General features: G+C 39.4%; 1 protein-coding gene across 1 annotated transcript in view; it reads right to left on the bottom strand.

The window, feature by feature from the left end:
• Positions 1 to 3,903: 3,903 nt before the first annotated feature.
• The window catches only part of wnt10a (wingless-type MMTV integration site family, member 10a), a 31,310-nt gene continuing 17,079 nt past the window's right edge, over positions 3,904 to 18,134 (bottom strand). The window contains exon 4 of the mRNA XM_042495037.2: positions 3,904 to 6,835. Within this exon, the coding sequence (XP_042350971.1) occupies positions 6,272 to 6,835 (564 nt within the window). The 3' untranslated portion in view covers positions 3,904 to 6,271. The remainder of the gene's footprint in view (positions 6,836 to 18,134) is intronic.

Here is an 18,134-nt window from a genome sequence, read left to right on the forward strand (position 1 = left end):
CAATTAAGGTTAACATTAATGAAAATAGCTGGTGACAGTTTGGTATGCAGTGCCAAAGGAAAAAATCTGTCAGTGTCCTGGGAGAACCTTTTATTTTTCAGAACAACTGAGAGTGTACTTTCACTACAAGGGCAAAAATGAAAAAAAAGACACATTTCCAACCTAACAGATGTTGATTTACAAGGTAATGCAGCAGTTTTACATTTCGCTCTGCACGGTGAAGACGCACATGCCACTGCATGTTATTTATATGCATAGTGAGTGTCCATTTAGGCGTCATTGCACAACAACCTGACCTTGTCCCTGAAAACATTAGAGAATGTCTAACAAGTGATGCAGACCTGCTAGTTCATGCCATGGGATCATAACATAATAAATCTCATTCACCAGCATAATGTTGTTTCAGCTCAAATCTGCAGTCACTTTGGGACCTGCTCTCTATCAAAATAACAGCCACTGTTCAAATAAACTCAACACACAAGTCCAGGCCTGGTGTTTCTTTACAGGCAGGAGCTATTCTCATGAAGATAAATGTTTTTTTCGTCTTCTTTTGAGTAATCTAATATTAAACAAGTATTTATCAAGGATTATAATATCTGTTTGGGTTTGGAATCATCAAATAATAATTTGACATTTGTTTCTTTCCAAGTGAGGTGAAATCATAAGAAAAGAGAAGTTAGCATTTTGATTGATTTCTGAGCAGTTACTTATAAAATAATTGAGAAGATGAGCTGACCTTTAATCTGGTAACCCCTGAACTGGTGGAAGAATCCAGCAGGGATCTCAACAGTTTTCTCAACCTTGGCATCGGGTCGTTGTCAACACATAATACCAGCATGCATGCACAGACTCTGTTTGTCTGTTATATGCATGTGCCCCGTGAAAAGAAACACACTTGCTTGCATAAACAAACACACACGCAATGATGTTGTCATCACATGAACAGCTCCTTACATTAACTATTTAAATGCTCATAGAGGGAGATCAAGAGCGAGTTCACTCAAATCAGCACACTCAAAGATGCACTATGCATGCTAAACTCAACATACAGATGGTGCGCTAGGGGAAGAAAGCAGAGAGGCGGGACAGCAAAGGAAGCTTTTTTTTTTCACTGAAAGCGAGTGGTATGTTTGGATAATAATAGAATCGCATGACTCTGAAATAGCACCTTTTACGGCACATCTGTTTACTTTGAAAATGTATCTCTTGCATTCTTACACTTGACTTAGTGACTTCATCACTTCCCTCAGGGCGCAGAATATATAAGTGCGTCAGGATGCTCAACAGGATTTCTCTCTGCACGCAAGCAGCAACTGGTAAGGGAGGGTCTACACTTGACCACAGACTTGTGGTCTTATCTGGCTGTGGTAAATCTTAAGGTTTCTGACAAAACATCCAAGCTATGTGCATTCAAAGCCAATCACAGTAATAGCTGTAATTACAATATGGGGACTGATTGTTGTTAGAATTGACTTTTACAATGATGGGTCTGTTTTGTCGGGTTTGCAGTCACTGTGGAAAGAATAAAGTCTAAGCAGACTTTCTTTACAGATTTGATATTTGAAAGAGCTCTATACAATTGTTATAGCATTAATATAACAGCAGACAACTACTTGCCATGTAAATATATAGTGGAGTGATGGCACCCTGAGCAGAGAATCATGCAATCCCTGTATGTTGAAATACCAGTTTCTCTATTTTTTATAGTGGTAGACAGTCCGGCTGCACATGTATGCTAGTGTACGTGAGTCCTGTGTGTGTATTCCAGCACCTAGCTAATTATTGCCACTCGGCAGTGCTGTCATACAGCGCTTACCGCTGATATGGGGACATTGTCGTCACTGAAGCATAGCAGTTACCCTTTGGATCTCCCCTGGTTAACACCATTAGCTTTGTCAGCTAAATTGCTGTTAACTGCTAGCCTTGAATATTCAGCCCATTCTCATTCCAAAGTCATCAAATTCTGCTGCTTTGTCAGTGATTTTGGCGCAAAATCTGGATGATAAAAACCACCTTTTGTGTCCACATGATACACACCTGGAAGGCATCAGCTGAGAATGCTACCGGACATACGCCTGTGGCTGGCTGGACAGCAGGACAGCCGCACTGCAGCTGCTATATCTAACGATACATGGATGGACGGACGGCATTACTTGAGAGTGCGGCCAGTTGAAGCCTATCACATGCGCATGATAAGCAGCAGGACAGTGTCAAGTTGAAATGCTGCTGGTAATGATGTAATAAAAGGGTACCTATAGGGCAGGTGGATGGAGCAGTGGATTGGTCCAACAAACACCAGACTTTAATGTGGGTGTCCGGTGTTTGTTTCCTGTCTGAAAGTGATTTTTTTCTTTGCTCTACCATGTGCCTCATTTACCTAAATGTAACCATCCCTGCCCTACCTGTGTTGACATCACAGTGGTGGCATTCTGGAACTAAAAGAGCAGATGTAGAAGGATAGCTTGAGCATAATTCTGGACACTAAAGTGCACTGCAAAGCAGCAGTATGTGACAACTTTGGATGAGAATGTGTTGGAATACTGTGTATAGGTCCTTGAGCTACAGAATCTGTCAAAGACCTTCTTTAAAGCCTAAAAAGCAGTTGTCCCCGGACTTACTGTTTATCTCAGTATATCTTCCCAGTAAAAAGGGCAACAACTAGATGTTAACCTATGTCAAATAAATAATCGTTTTTCTTACCTTTATGTATTTTTTAGATCTTAATTGTATAAATATAGGAAATATAATTAAGAAAAATAAAGATCCACATTCTGATACTGAATTGAAAAAAAATATATATAAAAAAACATAACATAAAAAAAAGCATACCCACTGAAAAACAGAAATACTGTATGCAGTACGGCCAGTGTGTCACACTCCACTGATTTTTCACATCAAGTTAACTTAACTTGTCATGGAGAGTGTTATTCAGCCTGTGAAAACAGGTGTATAATGTCTTCTGTGGCTCAGGGGAGCTCTCTGAAGTCTTAAAAAAGCATCAGGGTTATCTCAGTTTAGGCTCAGAGACCACAACTTTATAACAGAAAAAAATGGAGCTGTGGAGCTTGAGATATATGAGCATTTATGAAACAGAAAAGATCTAATAACACCATTGAGTTATGTTATTGGAAATGTGGTATACAGTGGTGATAGGGCTTGAGCCACAGATAACTACAGATCCAGTCTTGGAAAAGGGCATCTTTCAACAGTCTTAATTCATGTGTCAATGTTAAAGTTAAGAAAAAAACATCACGTGTTTGTTGAAAATAAACACGACTGTTAATAACATCTGGTTCTCATTCCGAAGTTGCCAAATACCGCTGATTTTGCAGTGCTTTCAGTGTGAGATCCCAACACCGAATGCTAAATTTTGTGCCTGCATGACACATGACCAGACAGGACCATTTGCGGTGTTACTATATGCTTGCAGACAGCCATAAAGCACCTGCTGTGGCACCATGATACACGGACGGTCGGCATCATGAGTCTTCCAACTTTAAGGAAGTCTGGAACTACATCCCTGAGGCAACCTTTCTAAAAGCATTCAAAAATGCAAGACAGGCAATATTATCAAATGTTAAATTATCAAATGTGAGAGCATTTCAGGTACATACTGTAGCTGTAGCTCTACCTAATGTAGCATATTAGTTTTTATTATAACTTTGCCTGATTCCTTTGTGACTAAATGTTTCGCTAATATTGGCGTAATCAGCAATGAAGAAGGTATTATTTTTTTACCCGTACAAAATAACGTTAGTACAAAATAAAGTAATGATTATAACCGGAATATATGCTATGTATTCCAATAGACTGGAAGAAAACTATGACCTCTGTAGTAACCTTGTGTTGTGTGCTGACAACAGCTGACAAAATGAACATAAAACGGTTCTCTTACCAAACACACTGCTTTCATGTATTTTATTATTCATCACATTAAAGTCCCTTTCAGTATCATGGTCTGTCTTTATTGTCTTACAAATATTAAGTTATCCACAAAAATAAAATAACTTAGATAATAACCATATTAAAACATAAAAATACATACATACATACATTTATGACATGAAAAAAATGCATATTGCTGATATCTCCCAGAGTTTTCCTGGACACAGTTCTGTATGTGCAAACCACTTATCAGGATCAAAATAATCTATTACACTGGAAGCACAATTCCAGATTTTTTTCTACTCTGCTTTCAACACAGAAACATATTTGTCTGAAATAAATTACACTGTCTGATAAGGAGCCTCACTCATACATGTTTCTCAAGACCAAATATGATCTTCAAAATCTGCATAGGCAGGAACACATATCAACTTTGCTACTTACATACCTTGAAGTTGACATCAGAATATCCCTATCTGCACACATCGAAGACGTGTGAAGAAGGTGAGTGTTGATATACCACAAGAAGCTTACAGTGTCACACACAGTATGTTACATCACAAAACAGGAAACACTTTGACTGATGGCAGCTTTATGGTGTGAGGAACCGAAGCTTGTTCACGTGCACTCAGTTTTCTGAGGCACTTTAAATTTATTTATGTATTTGTGCAGCATTATTCAGTTATATTAACAATGCTGTTCATATGGTGCTGAAGATGAAAACTTGTTCAATGAAGGTCTACTGTGCACATTACCATGACAGTCCTCTTACATTATACACACAACACAAACAACACATGTAACATTTTGGATACCTCAGGATAATGTATCTGTGCTCTGTTTTAGGGTAATATACTTTTCATATTATAATACGAGCAATGGTTTCAAATGGATTCACAAAATTATCCTTTAAGGGATAGTGCTGGTCCTTTCTCTATTGGAAGCTGATTTGTGTGGATTTTATTTTAAGAACCTCCGTTAGAGGGAAGGAAACTCAGTTCTAAGGGTCTGATATGACCGTGCTGATTCCAAACTCGTCAAATATCGTCGCTTGGTCAGTGATTTCAGCATCACACGACACCAAAAGCCACCTTTTTCACTGGGTTAGGGTAGCAGGAGAGCACTTCTCGTGGCAATATGCTACACTGCTGGGTGGCATCAGTTAATAATTCAGCCGGACAGAACCTGTCACCGAATTATGATTTGTAGCTAAACAGTGTTAATTTGAAACGCAGTCAGTAACAACATAATATAAGGAGCTGTAAAGTCCCTATAACGGGTTTAGGAGGGGAGGTGAACCAAACCATTGTTTTGTTTTTTCTATATCTAACCACATACTTGTAGTTACTGTACAGTTCCTGTGAAAATGGAAGTGTATTTTGGACAATATGCAGTTACCAGGCATAAATTGACACACTGTCCTGAAGCATTAACAACAAAAAGCCACTCTACCTAGTGCATCATATGTAGATGTGAAGGGCACAGGCCAAGCAACGATATTTGATGAGTCGGAATAAGAATGTGTTAGATATAACGAATCGTACCAACATTCACACTATCAGTTACATCCTCTTAAAAAAGTTTGCCCCTTTAAGGGAACTTTGTAATTCAAATAGTCCAGTCTGTCTTGGGACCTGTGTGAATGTTTTTAACTGAGGGGTGTCATCACTGTTAGCAGGACTACACATTATGCACACAACAAAGTAACATTGACTGATACATCTACAGAGTGTCATTTGATCCCTGCTGTATTCCTATAGGTGTAACATGATGGTTGCTATAAACATCGAAACTTCTGAACTGCCCTTGAACAAGGCACTAAATCCTTAAGTGCTCCAGGTGTATTGTGCTGTGCCAAATCTTGTGCATCGTGAAATCCTGATGTGTGAAAAGGTCTTTATTTGTCTCAGCCTTTCCACCTTATATACTGCTGGTGCTATGAAGCAATATTATTTTCATTCTGCATGCAATCTACCGCTTACTCGTAACTCTCTGCTCATCTCATGCAGCCGTATGTCAGTCTACATGAAACAACAATGTTTAGTTGTTTTCTGAGCCTCTCAGATTTCATATTTGGAGCTTTTCAGATTTATCTGATTTAACTAAGTTCCTTTGTCTCAAGAGGAAGGCAGTAAACGTCCAAGCTTTCTGGCAGCTTTAGACAAATGCCTCATGTGCACGCTCTTTACCAACATGCACGTCTATCTTTCTGCTGGCTCAACTGCTTTGCACCCTGTCCCTGCTCCTCTGGAAAACAGCAGTCCACTGCAAAAAGGTCAGGGGCACATATATTAAAAGTCATATTCCCCTTTCAAATTAACAGCCTTGATTTAAAAAAAAAAGTCTATTTCTTTGTTTTCTTTACAGTCTTTTAGTGTGTGTTTCTTCATTTACAGACACTGACCCACTCTGTTATCCTGCACTCTTCGCACACCACGTAGCAGCACCAGTGAAACTTGCAGTTGCAGCGTTCACTCCGCGTCTGCTGCAGGATGTTGTGGCCTCTCCCACAGCACAGACTCTCACAGTTGTCCATGCCGGGGCTGGTCTTGTTGCAGATCCGACCCTGCGTCCCTGCCGAATCTGACCCCAGGTCCCGCTCGCAGAAGTCCGGCGACTTTTCAAAGTAGACCAGCTCATTGATGTTCGGCCGCCGCCGGTGCGTGTGGTGGTGGTGATTGTGGTGGTTGTTCTGATGGTGGTGATGGTGGTGGTGGTTGTGGTGGTTGTGATGGTTATGGTGGTTGTGGTGGTTGTTGTTGTGGTTAGAATGGTCAAGCTGTCCTGTGTTTCGGTTGTGAGCCTTGATGAGCGTGGCAATGTGGAAGCGCTCTTTGAGGATTGAGCCCACCACCCGGAACTCTGGGGTGACCTGCCAGCAGGTCTTCAGCTGGCAGCTCCCTGATGTCCCGTGGCACTTGCATTTCCTTCTCATGTGGTCGAGCACCACCTGAGAAAAAAACACATATGGAGGCAGACAAAAAGAGAGAGTGGGATGGGGCAAGGAAGTGAGAGGAGGAGGGAGGGGAGAAAATGAGACGGATTAATGACTTCCCTGATTACTGGCTACATATAAAGTTTAATATATACAGGTACAGTCTGGTGCAGACTGCATGTCATATTTCAAACTGGCTTTTTTAAAAAAAAATTGTTTGTTCTTCTAATTCCAGCGAATAGTGAATGACACATAATACCCTGAAAGGTATATTAGTCCCGCATTTAACAATCCAGGTGGTCTGACTCTGAGCCTGTTGTCAAACATACTGATATCAAATAACCCAGATGGATGCAGGCATTTCCCAAACAGACAGTAGTGTCATTATTCATCTTTTGGCATCAGCTAAATGACTCCACACATAACATACATGTAGCTTCACATTAGAGTAGTCGTACTAGTATTTTTAGCAAAATACTACCATTTAAAGGAACAGTTTACCCTGAAATCAAAAATACATGTTTTTATTGTTATCTTTAGTGCTGTTTATCAGTCTAGATTGTTTTGGTGTGAGTTGCTGAGTGTTGGTGACATTGGCCATATCTGCCTTCTCTCCAGTATAATGGAACTAGATGTCACTCAGCTTGTGGTGCTCAAAGCGGCAAAAAAATACATTTGGAAAAACTCAACAGCAATGTCGCTTTCCAGAAATCATGACCTGGTTACTTGGGATAATCCACAGACCTTGTCATGAGCAGTTTCACTGGAACTACTTTCTTTCTACTGAACTAAATCCACCAACCGAACCATTGCACAGAAGGAAGCATGTATTTACTCATGGACAAGATGCTCATGCTTGTGATGGTGCGCAAGATAAATATTGATAATGTCCTCCTCGGCTCAGCTGTAACGTTAGTTAGCTCAGTGGTGCTAGATGCAAAAAGTTCCTTCACAAAACTGCTCAGAGTAAGGTCTGTGGATTATCTTGAGGAACTTGATTATCTTGACTGAGACATTGCCGTTATATTTTTTAAATTAATTTATTTTTTTGCCATCTAGTCCCATTATATTGGAGAGAAGGCAGACAACTCTACGGCCAATATCTTCACAACTCAACCCAACAATCTAGATGAATAAAAGCCACTACAGCTTAGAGGAAAAATATGTGTTACTGATTTGGGGGTGTACTGTCAATTTAAATCTTAGGCTTTTTAAAGGAGCAGTGTGTAATATTTAGTGGCATCCAGCAGTGAGGTTACAGATTGCAACCAACTGAATACCCCTCTGCTCACCCCTCACCTAAAGTTAAAAGAAAAAAAAAAGGAAGTAAAAGGAGCCAGTGTTTTGATTTGTCCATTCTAGGCTACAGTAAAAACACAGTGGTGCAACAAGAGAGAGGACCTGCTTCTGATGTAGATATGAAGGACTCATTGCGAAATGAAAGGTGATCATTAACTAATGAAAACTTGTGAATCGTATATATATATATATATATATATATATATATTGCCAATAGATCTACTTAAATCCTACACACTGGACCTTTAAAGTCTGAAAGAACATCACTGATGTCTACAGTACATCTGCATGCATAAACAAGCATAAACACAAAACAATCCATTAGAGCATGACCAACACAAGAACTACCCATCCCTTTCAGCAGCAGCATACACACTCATACACACGTACATCCCATATGGCATGAATCCTGTCTTTCTCAGTCATATTTCCTCAAGGCTATGTATTTGTGTGTGTGTGTGTGTGAGTGTGTGTGCATGCGTGTGTGCTTATCAGTCATCGACTGCTCTAAACTTTAAGATCCAATTACCAACAGGAACACCAGGCCACCCAGAGTACTGACAGATGCTGCTGCTGTTGCCGCCCCTATCAACACACACACACACACACACACACACACACACACACACACACACACACGCCGGACACTTGCACAATTCAACACATTCCACACATGTGTTAACAATAATGCTAATCCCCAGACTGTCACCCACACGTTCTGTGTCATCCACATAGACTGGGACAGAAATGGTGAGCCACGGGTAAGACCGATACTAAGAGATGAGTACAGGAGTTTATTGTGTATGTGTTGTACAGCCTATGTGCTTATGATTGAACATATGTGTGTTTTTGGTACTTTCTTTGCTTCAGAACTTGGAACTATACTAAGAGGAGCATCAAACAAATGATTTGACTTGTTAAAGTTATGCAGGGAAAAAGCCCAAAAAAACAACAGAGATAGGTGAGATATCCACTGAGTGCGACCATCCAGTTTTGCACATTTTAAAGTCTAAGTCACCTTGGGCCAAAGCCAAAATCAGACACTTCACTTGTCCTGTTTCCTTTTTTGCTTCCATTTACTTTAGAGGCCGCTTGAACAAGTTGTTGAGGGCTTGGTTTGCGTGCTGGAAGGCTCTATTGCATGCTGTCTTATGGGTTTTCCAGTTGAGCAGAGTAAAGAAGCAAAAAAAAAAAAACATGTTCCCTTGTTCTGGAGCATGAATAAGCAGCGAGGTGGATGAGACAATGTAATAGCGCTAAATGGACTCACTTGACTCATCTGGCTGGAACGAACATGTTCGAAAGAGCAGCAAAAGAATTCCCTCTTGTTTCTGCCAAAGGTAATAATGATCAGTCACAGTATTTTAAAAAAAGAAACAAAATAAAATTTTAAAAATTTGACTGTGAAGCAGGGAAGGTTGGAGCTGCAACAAATAAAGAAATACTGCTCAGAATGGAGGGCACTGCAAATGTGTTCATAGAGTTTGAGTTTGATAATGTAAATGTGTGTTTCTTACTTAGACAGATGTATACAATCTGTAAATATATGCATACACTAAGAAATGTTAGTGTCACTATCACTTTACTAATCCACCAGTAATAGAGCATTTAAAGGAACAGCATGTGTAATGTAGGGGGATAAGAGGACTGCAGATTACAACCATCTGAAATTCATAATTCCTTCATTGTTCAGTGTTCAGGAGGTTTTCTACCAGGAGTCAAATTATTCCCAGAGGATCTCTTCCTCTCCAAAAATAATGGACCTGGTCATTTAAACTGGTAAAAACACTGAATAAAGCCATTTCATGTTACAAATCAGTGTTTATCCAATGCTGTTTGCATGTCGGAGAAGGGCTGTAAGCCAAGCACCTGCTAATGTGTGCTCACCTTTTTTCTCTGAAAACTTCAGACCCAGATGTTCAGGAGGCTTTTACTGGAGCCTATCAGTACAGGTCTCTTCCTCACCAAATTGACAGACCGAGTAATTTAAACCAGTAAAAGAACTGAATAAAGCAGTTTCACATAAAAAATAAATAAATAAATAAGGGTGGAGCTGCTAACTACAGTGGCCAACACATAAATACAAAAAACCAAATGGCCCTATCTAGAGCTAATGTTTGGTTTGCCCATTCTAGGCTACTGTAGGAATTTGTCGGTGAACATGGTAATCTCCATGGACTGGTCTATGTAGATTCAAACGGCTCATCCTAAGACAACAAAAAACAACAATTCTTATTTCCAGGTGATTATACACAGAATAAATCATACTTATTGAGGGCTATTATCTTCAGTTTCTGCCAAAATATCCCACTTAAATCCTACACAATGGACCTTTAAAAAAACAAAATGTTTTGAGTAATTTTGATGGTTAAAAAAAAAAAAGAATTACCCTAAATAATACAAAATATGTTTTTTCATTCTACGTTTTGCTCATAACGGGTAATTGGAAAACAAAAAGTGACTATAAAGTATGCATTTTGGGTAAACATGGCTCTACTGTTATTGGGAGTGTTGAAAACCCAGTTTGAAGAAGCTGTGATCTGTGGTGAGGAGTGGCTGTAAGACTTTATAGTAAACAACATTATAATAGCTCAAACAGCACTTGCGCTGAGTTCAGATTGCAGCCTTGGGTTCAGTTTTTACATAGGGGCAGAGGCAACCCCAGAATCACAAACGTGCTGGCCTTAAACACACAGCAGAGTCTGTAATCATAAAACTCTCCAACCCACTTAAACCTTAAAGGGACAAACTGACCCAGGAGTCATAATTGCATCCACATTGCTTCTGTTTGAAGGTACATTCACAGCAGGATAGGGGTTTCAAAGGGCACTAAAACAACAAAAACGGAGTAAAAGTGTTATATCTACTGACAGTTTTCTTCATATTTTGTCAGGAGGAAAAAAAAACTAAATTGTTCTGGGACATTATGAACCACAGAACCATGACTCAAGTATATGTATATCAGAGAGAAAATATTTCCCTGGGGCAAAAACAGCATATGGAAATCTCACTTAAATTGTGATGCCTCCAGCAGTACAACATATCTGGCTTCCATGCCTGTTCAGAATGCAGATAAATGCAACTGACTGTTTTCTAAACTCCTCCACCCAGCAGCAATTGTCCAATCACAGCTTAGCTCAACTACGCATGGCAGGCCAGTGGATATTTGTACACATGCTAAAGCAGTGTGTACCACGCTGTAGTAAAAAAAAATGCATTTAAAGAGTCTAGAAGGTAGTGTCATTGTTTTCTTTTTCAAAACCTTAAACACACGAGCATACGCCTAAGAAATTCAACAGCTTGCTGTCTTAACATAAAATTGAGATCATTAGCACGTGGGCTACTAGCTAAAGTAATAGTTTAGGTCATCTTTGGCAGCTTTGTTTTGTTCTTGATTGGATTTTGAGAAGTTTGCACTCTGAAAACCCTAGTATGTAATGCATCAAGTTTGCTAGACTTAAATTAGTCCTCATTCTAAGAACAAGAATATTGTAAGTTGTAGGCTACTAAATCTGCTTCTGTATGTGCTGTGGGGGCCAAGAAAGCTTGACAGGCATAGCAACAGAAGTGTTGCAGGAATTAGCTAAACGTAGCCCAATAGCTTGTGGTTTCTAATTCATCACTATATAAGGATAATGTTGCATCCATAAGTTGGAAGTATTCTGTCAAACACAGTCAGTCAGATTTACAACTTGTTGCTACTCAGCTAAAGTCTGACGTTTTAACCAGTGACGAGGCCTGCAACAACATTCAAAGAGGAATACCACACTATTTAAAAATTAACATATTCAACATCAAAGGAATAACAACTGTGAGATCTGTTTCATGGATAATCCATTAAACACATAAATGCTGCACACCCTGAGCTCTGACTGGGCGAAGCTTAATAAAAGTCTGCAGTCTCCTAAAACCTCAACAAAAGAACATAACTGTGGGTGACTATTATGTTGTGCATGGGGAAAAAATGTATTCCTCAGGTACAGGCCAGACCCCAAACAGGTGTGACAGCCCTTCTGCTTGTTTCCTCTGCTAGTGCTGATTGTTTTGTCACTCCAGGGCAGCTGAGTTAATGAGCCCAATTGAGTGGCATGGGATACACCTTGGCCCGGTGTGCCCCATGCACATAAGAAGAGCAGCAGTCAGTCTGTCGCTGGCAGACCTCCTTACCCCACCTTTGCTCCCTTTGTTTTTTGCAGCACAACACCCTTACAGCACATTTTCACCCAGCCGCTCCCTACCAACACGTTCTTGTTGGTAGTGGACTTCCACGTACAGATTTCTCTTACCTACTTGTGCAATTTGTTTGGATTTGTTTGGGTTACTTTTAGTTAACAAATAATTTTATTGGTTGATTTTTTACCAATGTGTCTCCTTTCCTTTTTGTTCAAACGGAGAGAAGTGGAGTGCTGATTTCTTTTCAAAGAGTGACAAAATAAAGAAACCTGGTCAAATGAAGTGCAGTGTGCAAATTAGAAGTTAGAAGATGTTAGTCAGAAAAAATAATGATTTTAGGCTTTACTGATCTTCAGTAATTAGTTTGACTGTATTTTTCAAGCTTCTGACTGGTTATTGATGATCAGATAAGAGCTTTGGAATTTTCTGGTTTCTTCCTGTTCCTTCTCATCAGTACCTGGGGCTATGACTGACAAAGGGAAAGAGACAGCACCAAAAAATGTTGCGTGTCTGTTTCTTTGTCTGTGTTTATGATAACTGTCTACTGTGGAAAAAGGGAGCAAAACGTAATGCAGTGATTTATTGTTGCCCTGTTGTAGATCTTGAAAATTAGCCCCAGGGACACTCGGGGCTGGGTGGCGGAGCTGAAGGGGTTATAAATGCAGAGGGGAGGGGAGAGGAAACAAGAGAGGAAAAGAAGATGACGGGGGGAGATGATCTTTAGATTATCTCTTTGCTGTCCCTACACCGCTTGATACACAAAGGCTGTGTGTGAGAGAGTGTGTAGGTGTTATTAAAAATCATCTCGCTGACACTCGAGACTCAGTCATCATGTCCTGCTGCTATTAGCCACATAGATTAGATTGTCATCAGAAATCCTATCTAACCTGTCATCAGCTGTGATTGTCTTGGCAGTGTAAACTGGGAAATATACAAATATTGTACATCTCGCACAGCTTGACTCACTTTATATGAGCTATAAAAAGCTTGTTTGAAAAGAACGCTTTGCATAACACACTTACTGTCAGCTACGATGGTGCATGTTAATGTGAGCGGAGACTCAGTGGTGTCCTGAAGTCTGGCTTTGAGAAGAATAAAATGTTAAACGAGGAAAAGAGCTGATGTTTTATGGATGAAACTAGCGACAATGATACAGTCCATGTCCCATTACAGTCATTTCAAAGTAAGTTAGGCGGAGTAATGATCTGAATGTTAAGTTAAAAAACTTCTTTGAAAATACTTGTTACTAGATAAAAACAAGGGAAACTGCTAATGCTATTCCACTGCTTACATGCTGGCTTACATTACACTGAGAGATGTAATTGCTTCAGAGTCAATGGCGGACCACAGTTAAAAACAAACATCTGGCAAGTTTTAATTGGCTTAGAGAGTAAGACAGAGGCGTCATAAAACAACCCCAGACAGAGATCAAATACAACATGTTGGTGGCAGATTAGGACTGCAGGCTACATAATACAGTAGACGGGCAAATAGTGCAGCATGCTGGAGTAGAGCACAGCAGACTACCATGCAATGAGGAAGAGTGGATGAAGTTAACTAAAGATCAGAGTTGATGTCTGCCCTTGATACCACAATCTGATGCTTTGGTTTTACTGGAAAACAAACAGCAGGCAGATTCAGAAGTCCAGAAAACAAGAGCAGAGAAAGCTAGAGCCCATCCTGTGATCTGCAATTTAAAGTAAGGGGGCCATACTTCCAGCACCCTTGCTCGGATCATGCCCAATTTAGAACCTGGCCTTAATTTTGCATACCTGTAAAGTTTTGCATGGTTGTAATTTTACTGTATCTTTCCACAGGCAGATAGAAAGACAAACATCTGGCAAACCACTGAAAACTGCTTCTTTGGTAGTTCCTGCTGTAATTGCTATCACCAGGACCACATTTTACCATGATGACACACACACACACACACACACAGCCAGTGAAAACAATACCAGCTTGCTAGTAAAAAGGTTGATGACAGGTGACACATGCAGGAATTGAACAGCAAACATTTCAACTAGTTTCAGCACTTGACAAACAAGACAACTGTACTCTCACATGTTCTCCCCCTTTTTTTTCTTTTGAACTGATTAAGTCTGTCTGTCAGTTACTATTTAAGTCTATCAACTGTATTTTTCTTTCTTTCTTGATCATTTGTTTTATGTTAAAATTATTTTTAAACGTACAGTATTTTTCCAATCAACTTTTGTGCACATGTATAATCACCTTTTTCATATTTTACCACTTGACTGAATGGGCATTATCAGTGGTTATCTGCCTCATAGATATGGGTTAGAAGGGCCTGCTACAGCTACTAGGTTCAAAAGGCTTTTATCAGCCCATTAAATTGTCGTTGTCAGTTTCAGTTGTCATCGGGAGCAAGTTTGAGAGGTTTCATTTTCAGTTGTGTTAGCTTTAGGTTCAAGTGATCAGGTTTTGCATAGAGATCATAATTTGATCTAAAAAAGTTACGCTTGTTATGTAATGTAACATTATGTAATGGGAGGAATTTACACGTCCTGTAAAATAAGTCAACGTTGACTTTTAGTTTCACAAGAGGGACAAACCGTCTCCCCTGGGTAAATGTCCTGTTTGTTTATCAATCTCTGTACTATACTTTAGACATTACATCACCAGACTTCCTCCTTTGCTTCTCTCATAATTATTACAACCACTAGAGGCTGCCACCAAACAATAAACAGTTATCTGATAACAGCATTATTGAACATACTAGTAGGTGCAGCCTCTTCTAACCCATTTCTATTTGGCTGATAACCACTGATAATGCCCATTCAATTAAGTGATAGCATTCAAAACAGGTGATTTAACATATTCCCTATAGGAATAATCAGTAATTAAAGTGATTATTTTCTAGAACACACAAACTAAATGAGGCAGTTTTTCAAAGTGTGCAAGTGCCTGTTGCAGCCCCGCCATGCTGAAAACTGTGACACATAACTTGAGTATGCCAAAGGTGAAGTGTTACCACACTGTTTAAAGCCTGATGTTAAAAGCTGATTTTGTCATTCTGACCGAATATCAAGACTTGGTTGAGTCAGCACTGACTCAATGGTAATGAAGAGGTTGGTGATGACTTACAGCACAGCAAAGCTTTTTTTGTAGTGGGAAAGTCCTCTGGCATGACACACATAACACCACCAATCTCTGGAGGCGGGAGGCCAATGAGAAATTGAGCAATGTGCTGCTTGTCTGTGTTGTAACAACATTAATGAGGAATCCCACACCAGAAATTTTTTTTTGCTTTAAATATGTGATCCCATCCCTTTGTAATCTTGCAAATAAATATGTGTAAGCAAGTAAGATGACAAAATGCTTTAAAATTTGTTATTAAGTGTAAAATGCATTAAATTGTGCTCATTGTTAATCTGCATTCATAACCAACACTTTTTGCAATATAAGACTTATATGATACATTAAATATTCCCCATGCTGTCGCAAAGGCGCTAGGCAACTTAATTTCCAGTCATAACCTGCTGCTTGGTATCAGTACAGTACACATAATTTATGCCTTATTCCTGTTTTGTCAGGCGCATTGAATTTAATCGCTGGCCAATCCCTGTGTCATCACCACTAACCGCGTTTGGGAAAATCCTAATCTAATGTCTGCGTGTCCTACAATCGACCCTCTTGCTGATAAACAGCAGGCTTGGTCTGCATGCCGCCTTGTGTTTCTCAGTTCAAAGACAATCTACTAAAGGACCTTTAAAGCCAAGCAGAAAGCCAAGGCGATATCAAAGCACACAAACAAATCCCACAGCAGCACATTAAGCCCAGACATCACTTTAAACAAATCAAACGCCTCGCTTCAAAAGAACAGTTAAGCAAACGCAGACAAATACATACCCACACATGCAAACACAATGACATACAATTACCGAGCAAAAGCATATCGTATAGTACTGTATACAGTATACAGGGAGAACTAGATCAAAACAAGTGTGTGTGTGTGTGTGTGTGCGTGTGTGTGTGTGTGTGTGTGTGTGTGTTCTCACTCACTGTTAATTGCACACAATGTCCACAGCCCTTATTTAGAGACTCTAATAAAATGTTATTACCAGCATAAGCACTTCCACCTGCTGAGCTTTTACTATGAAACATTTGCCTCTGTGTATATTTACATGTGTGTGAGTAAAGGAGAGGTGTGTACATATGCACATATGTGTGTGTATGTTTGCGTGTTGGTGTGTGAATAGTATGTGGTGGGTCAGATCAAATGCTCTGCTGCTGTACTGTCAGGACTGTGGAATGCCCTGCACACCACTGATGATATGAAAGGGCCTCTAAGGAGAACAGGACTAACCCCACACTAATGTTGCTATTTTTGATCAAACACACTTTGCTTTTTGTGTGGGTTCTGAGTCAATGAATTAATGTGAATGGGCTCTCCAGAGCAGTTTATCATCGCAAGGTTAAATTAGGCATAAAAGGATCCAAGGATACCCATTATTGCTGGTTTGGATCAAGCTGCTCTTGATTCATTATGGTTTAAATCACTTTTACAGGAGGCTGTATACAATGCTGTGTACAGTGCCCTAGTGAAGTAATGCTGTATCTTGAGCACGCGAACTGGCCATCAAGAAGTTTGAGAATATTCCCAGGGGGTTGGTCTTGTGAGGGCCTTTCCTTTTTTCCCATCCATGGCATTAAATAGATTTTCAATAGGTCATCTCACTGTAGCAACAATATGGTTGGTGCAATAGGAAATAGAACTTATAGACAGTAGAAGTTTCATCAGAACTGACACAAAGTATTTAGCACTTGTTAGAATTATGTAGCCTTTCTTCTTTGTTCCATGTTTTATATCTCTTACTGCTAGAACACAGCTGATTCAAATTCTCAACTTGTTATGAACTCCTGAAGTAGCTTGATGACAGGCTGATCATTGGAATCAGCTGTGTTGCAGAAGTGGTCGTGAATGACAGGTATGAGAAACACTGGCCTAGAACAACCAATATAAACCCAACTGACCACCAATATTGTTAGTATTGTATTGTGTTTGTTGAATTTAGGTTTTATGTCCGGTGAACAAAATTAAATATAAACTAACGCAAATGTCAATGTGAAATAGAAAACTGATGATATTTTGTTGGTTTAAAGTTGTTAAGTAAGCAAAATCCAACATGTTCATCCTGACGCAGAATAGCAACATTTATTCATAAGGTATCAACACCAAAATGCAACATCTGCAAAAAGTCATAGTGCTAAAGTCCACACAAAATGAAATTATAATGCCTTTAGAAATTGAAAATATCATCACCTGGATTTTCATTTCAACCAGAATTTGATTTGTATCTGACATAAGAGTCCTACATCTTTCTGGCATCATATTGATATCTGGTGCCGGTTGGGAAATAATGGATTTGTGGTTTGTTTGGTTTTTTTTAAATTCATCATTTCTTCATAGACAAAGTTTTTGTGTCAGTTTGATCTTGGTGTATTAAATTGGATCCGGTTGACAGTAAATTCCAGGGCTGTTTTTTGTAACCAGTCTGCTCCTGGTCTTGGTTCATGCAAAATGGGTCTCCAATTACCTAAACATCCTTTTTTTTCATAACAAAGCAAAACATTGACAGTTGGTGGCTTATAATTTCTTACCACATTTATCTCACATGTGAGTGGCAGGTGGCTGAGGTTATTACATTTTTGAATCAGTCCAACCACAAGTATTTTCTTTTGCAACTGAACATTGCATTCAGTACTTTTCAATAAATTCTAACCTGTGGCAGCTGGTGCCAAGAGAAAACTGATGTATCTTGTACAATGGATACAAGAAAAGTATACAAATGTGAATAAAATATGAATTCAATAAGCCTATGAT

Source organism: Plectropomus leopardus, chromosome 10 (genome assembly GCF_026936395.1).
Source record: "Plectropomus leopardus strain MGB_pleo_1.0 chromosome 10, ASM2693639v1, whole genome shotgun sequence".
NCBI lineage: Eukaryota > Metazoa > Chordata > Actinopteri > Perciformes > Serranidae > Plectropomus > Plectropomus leopardus.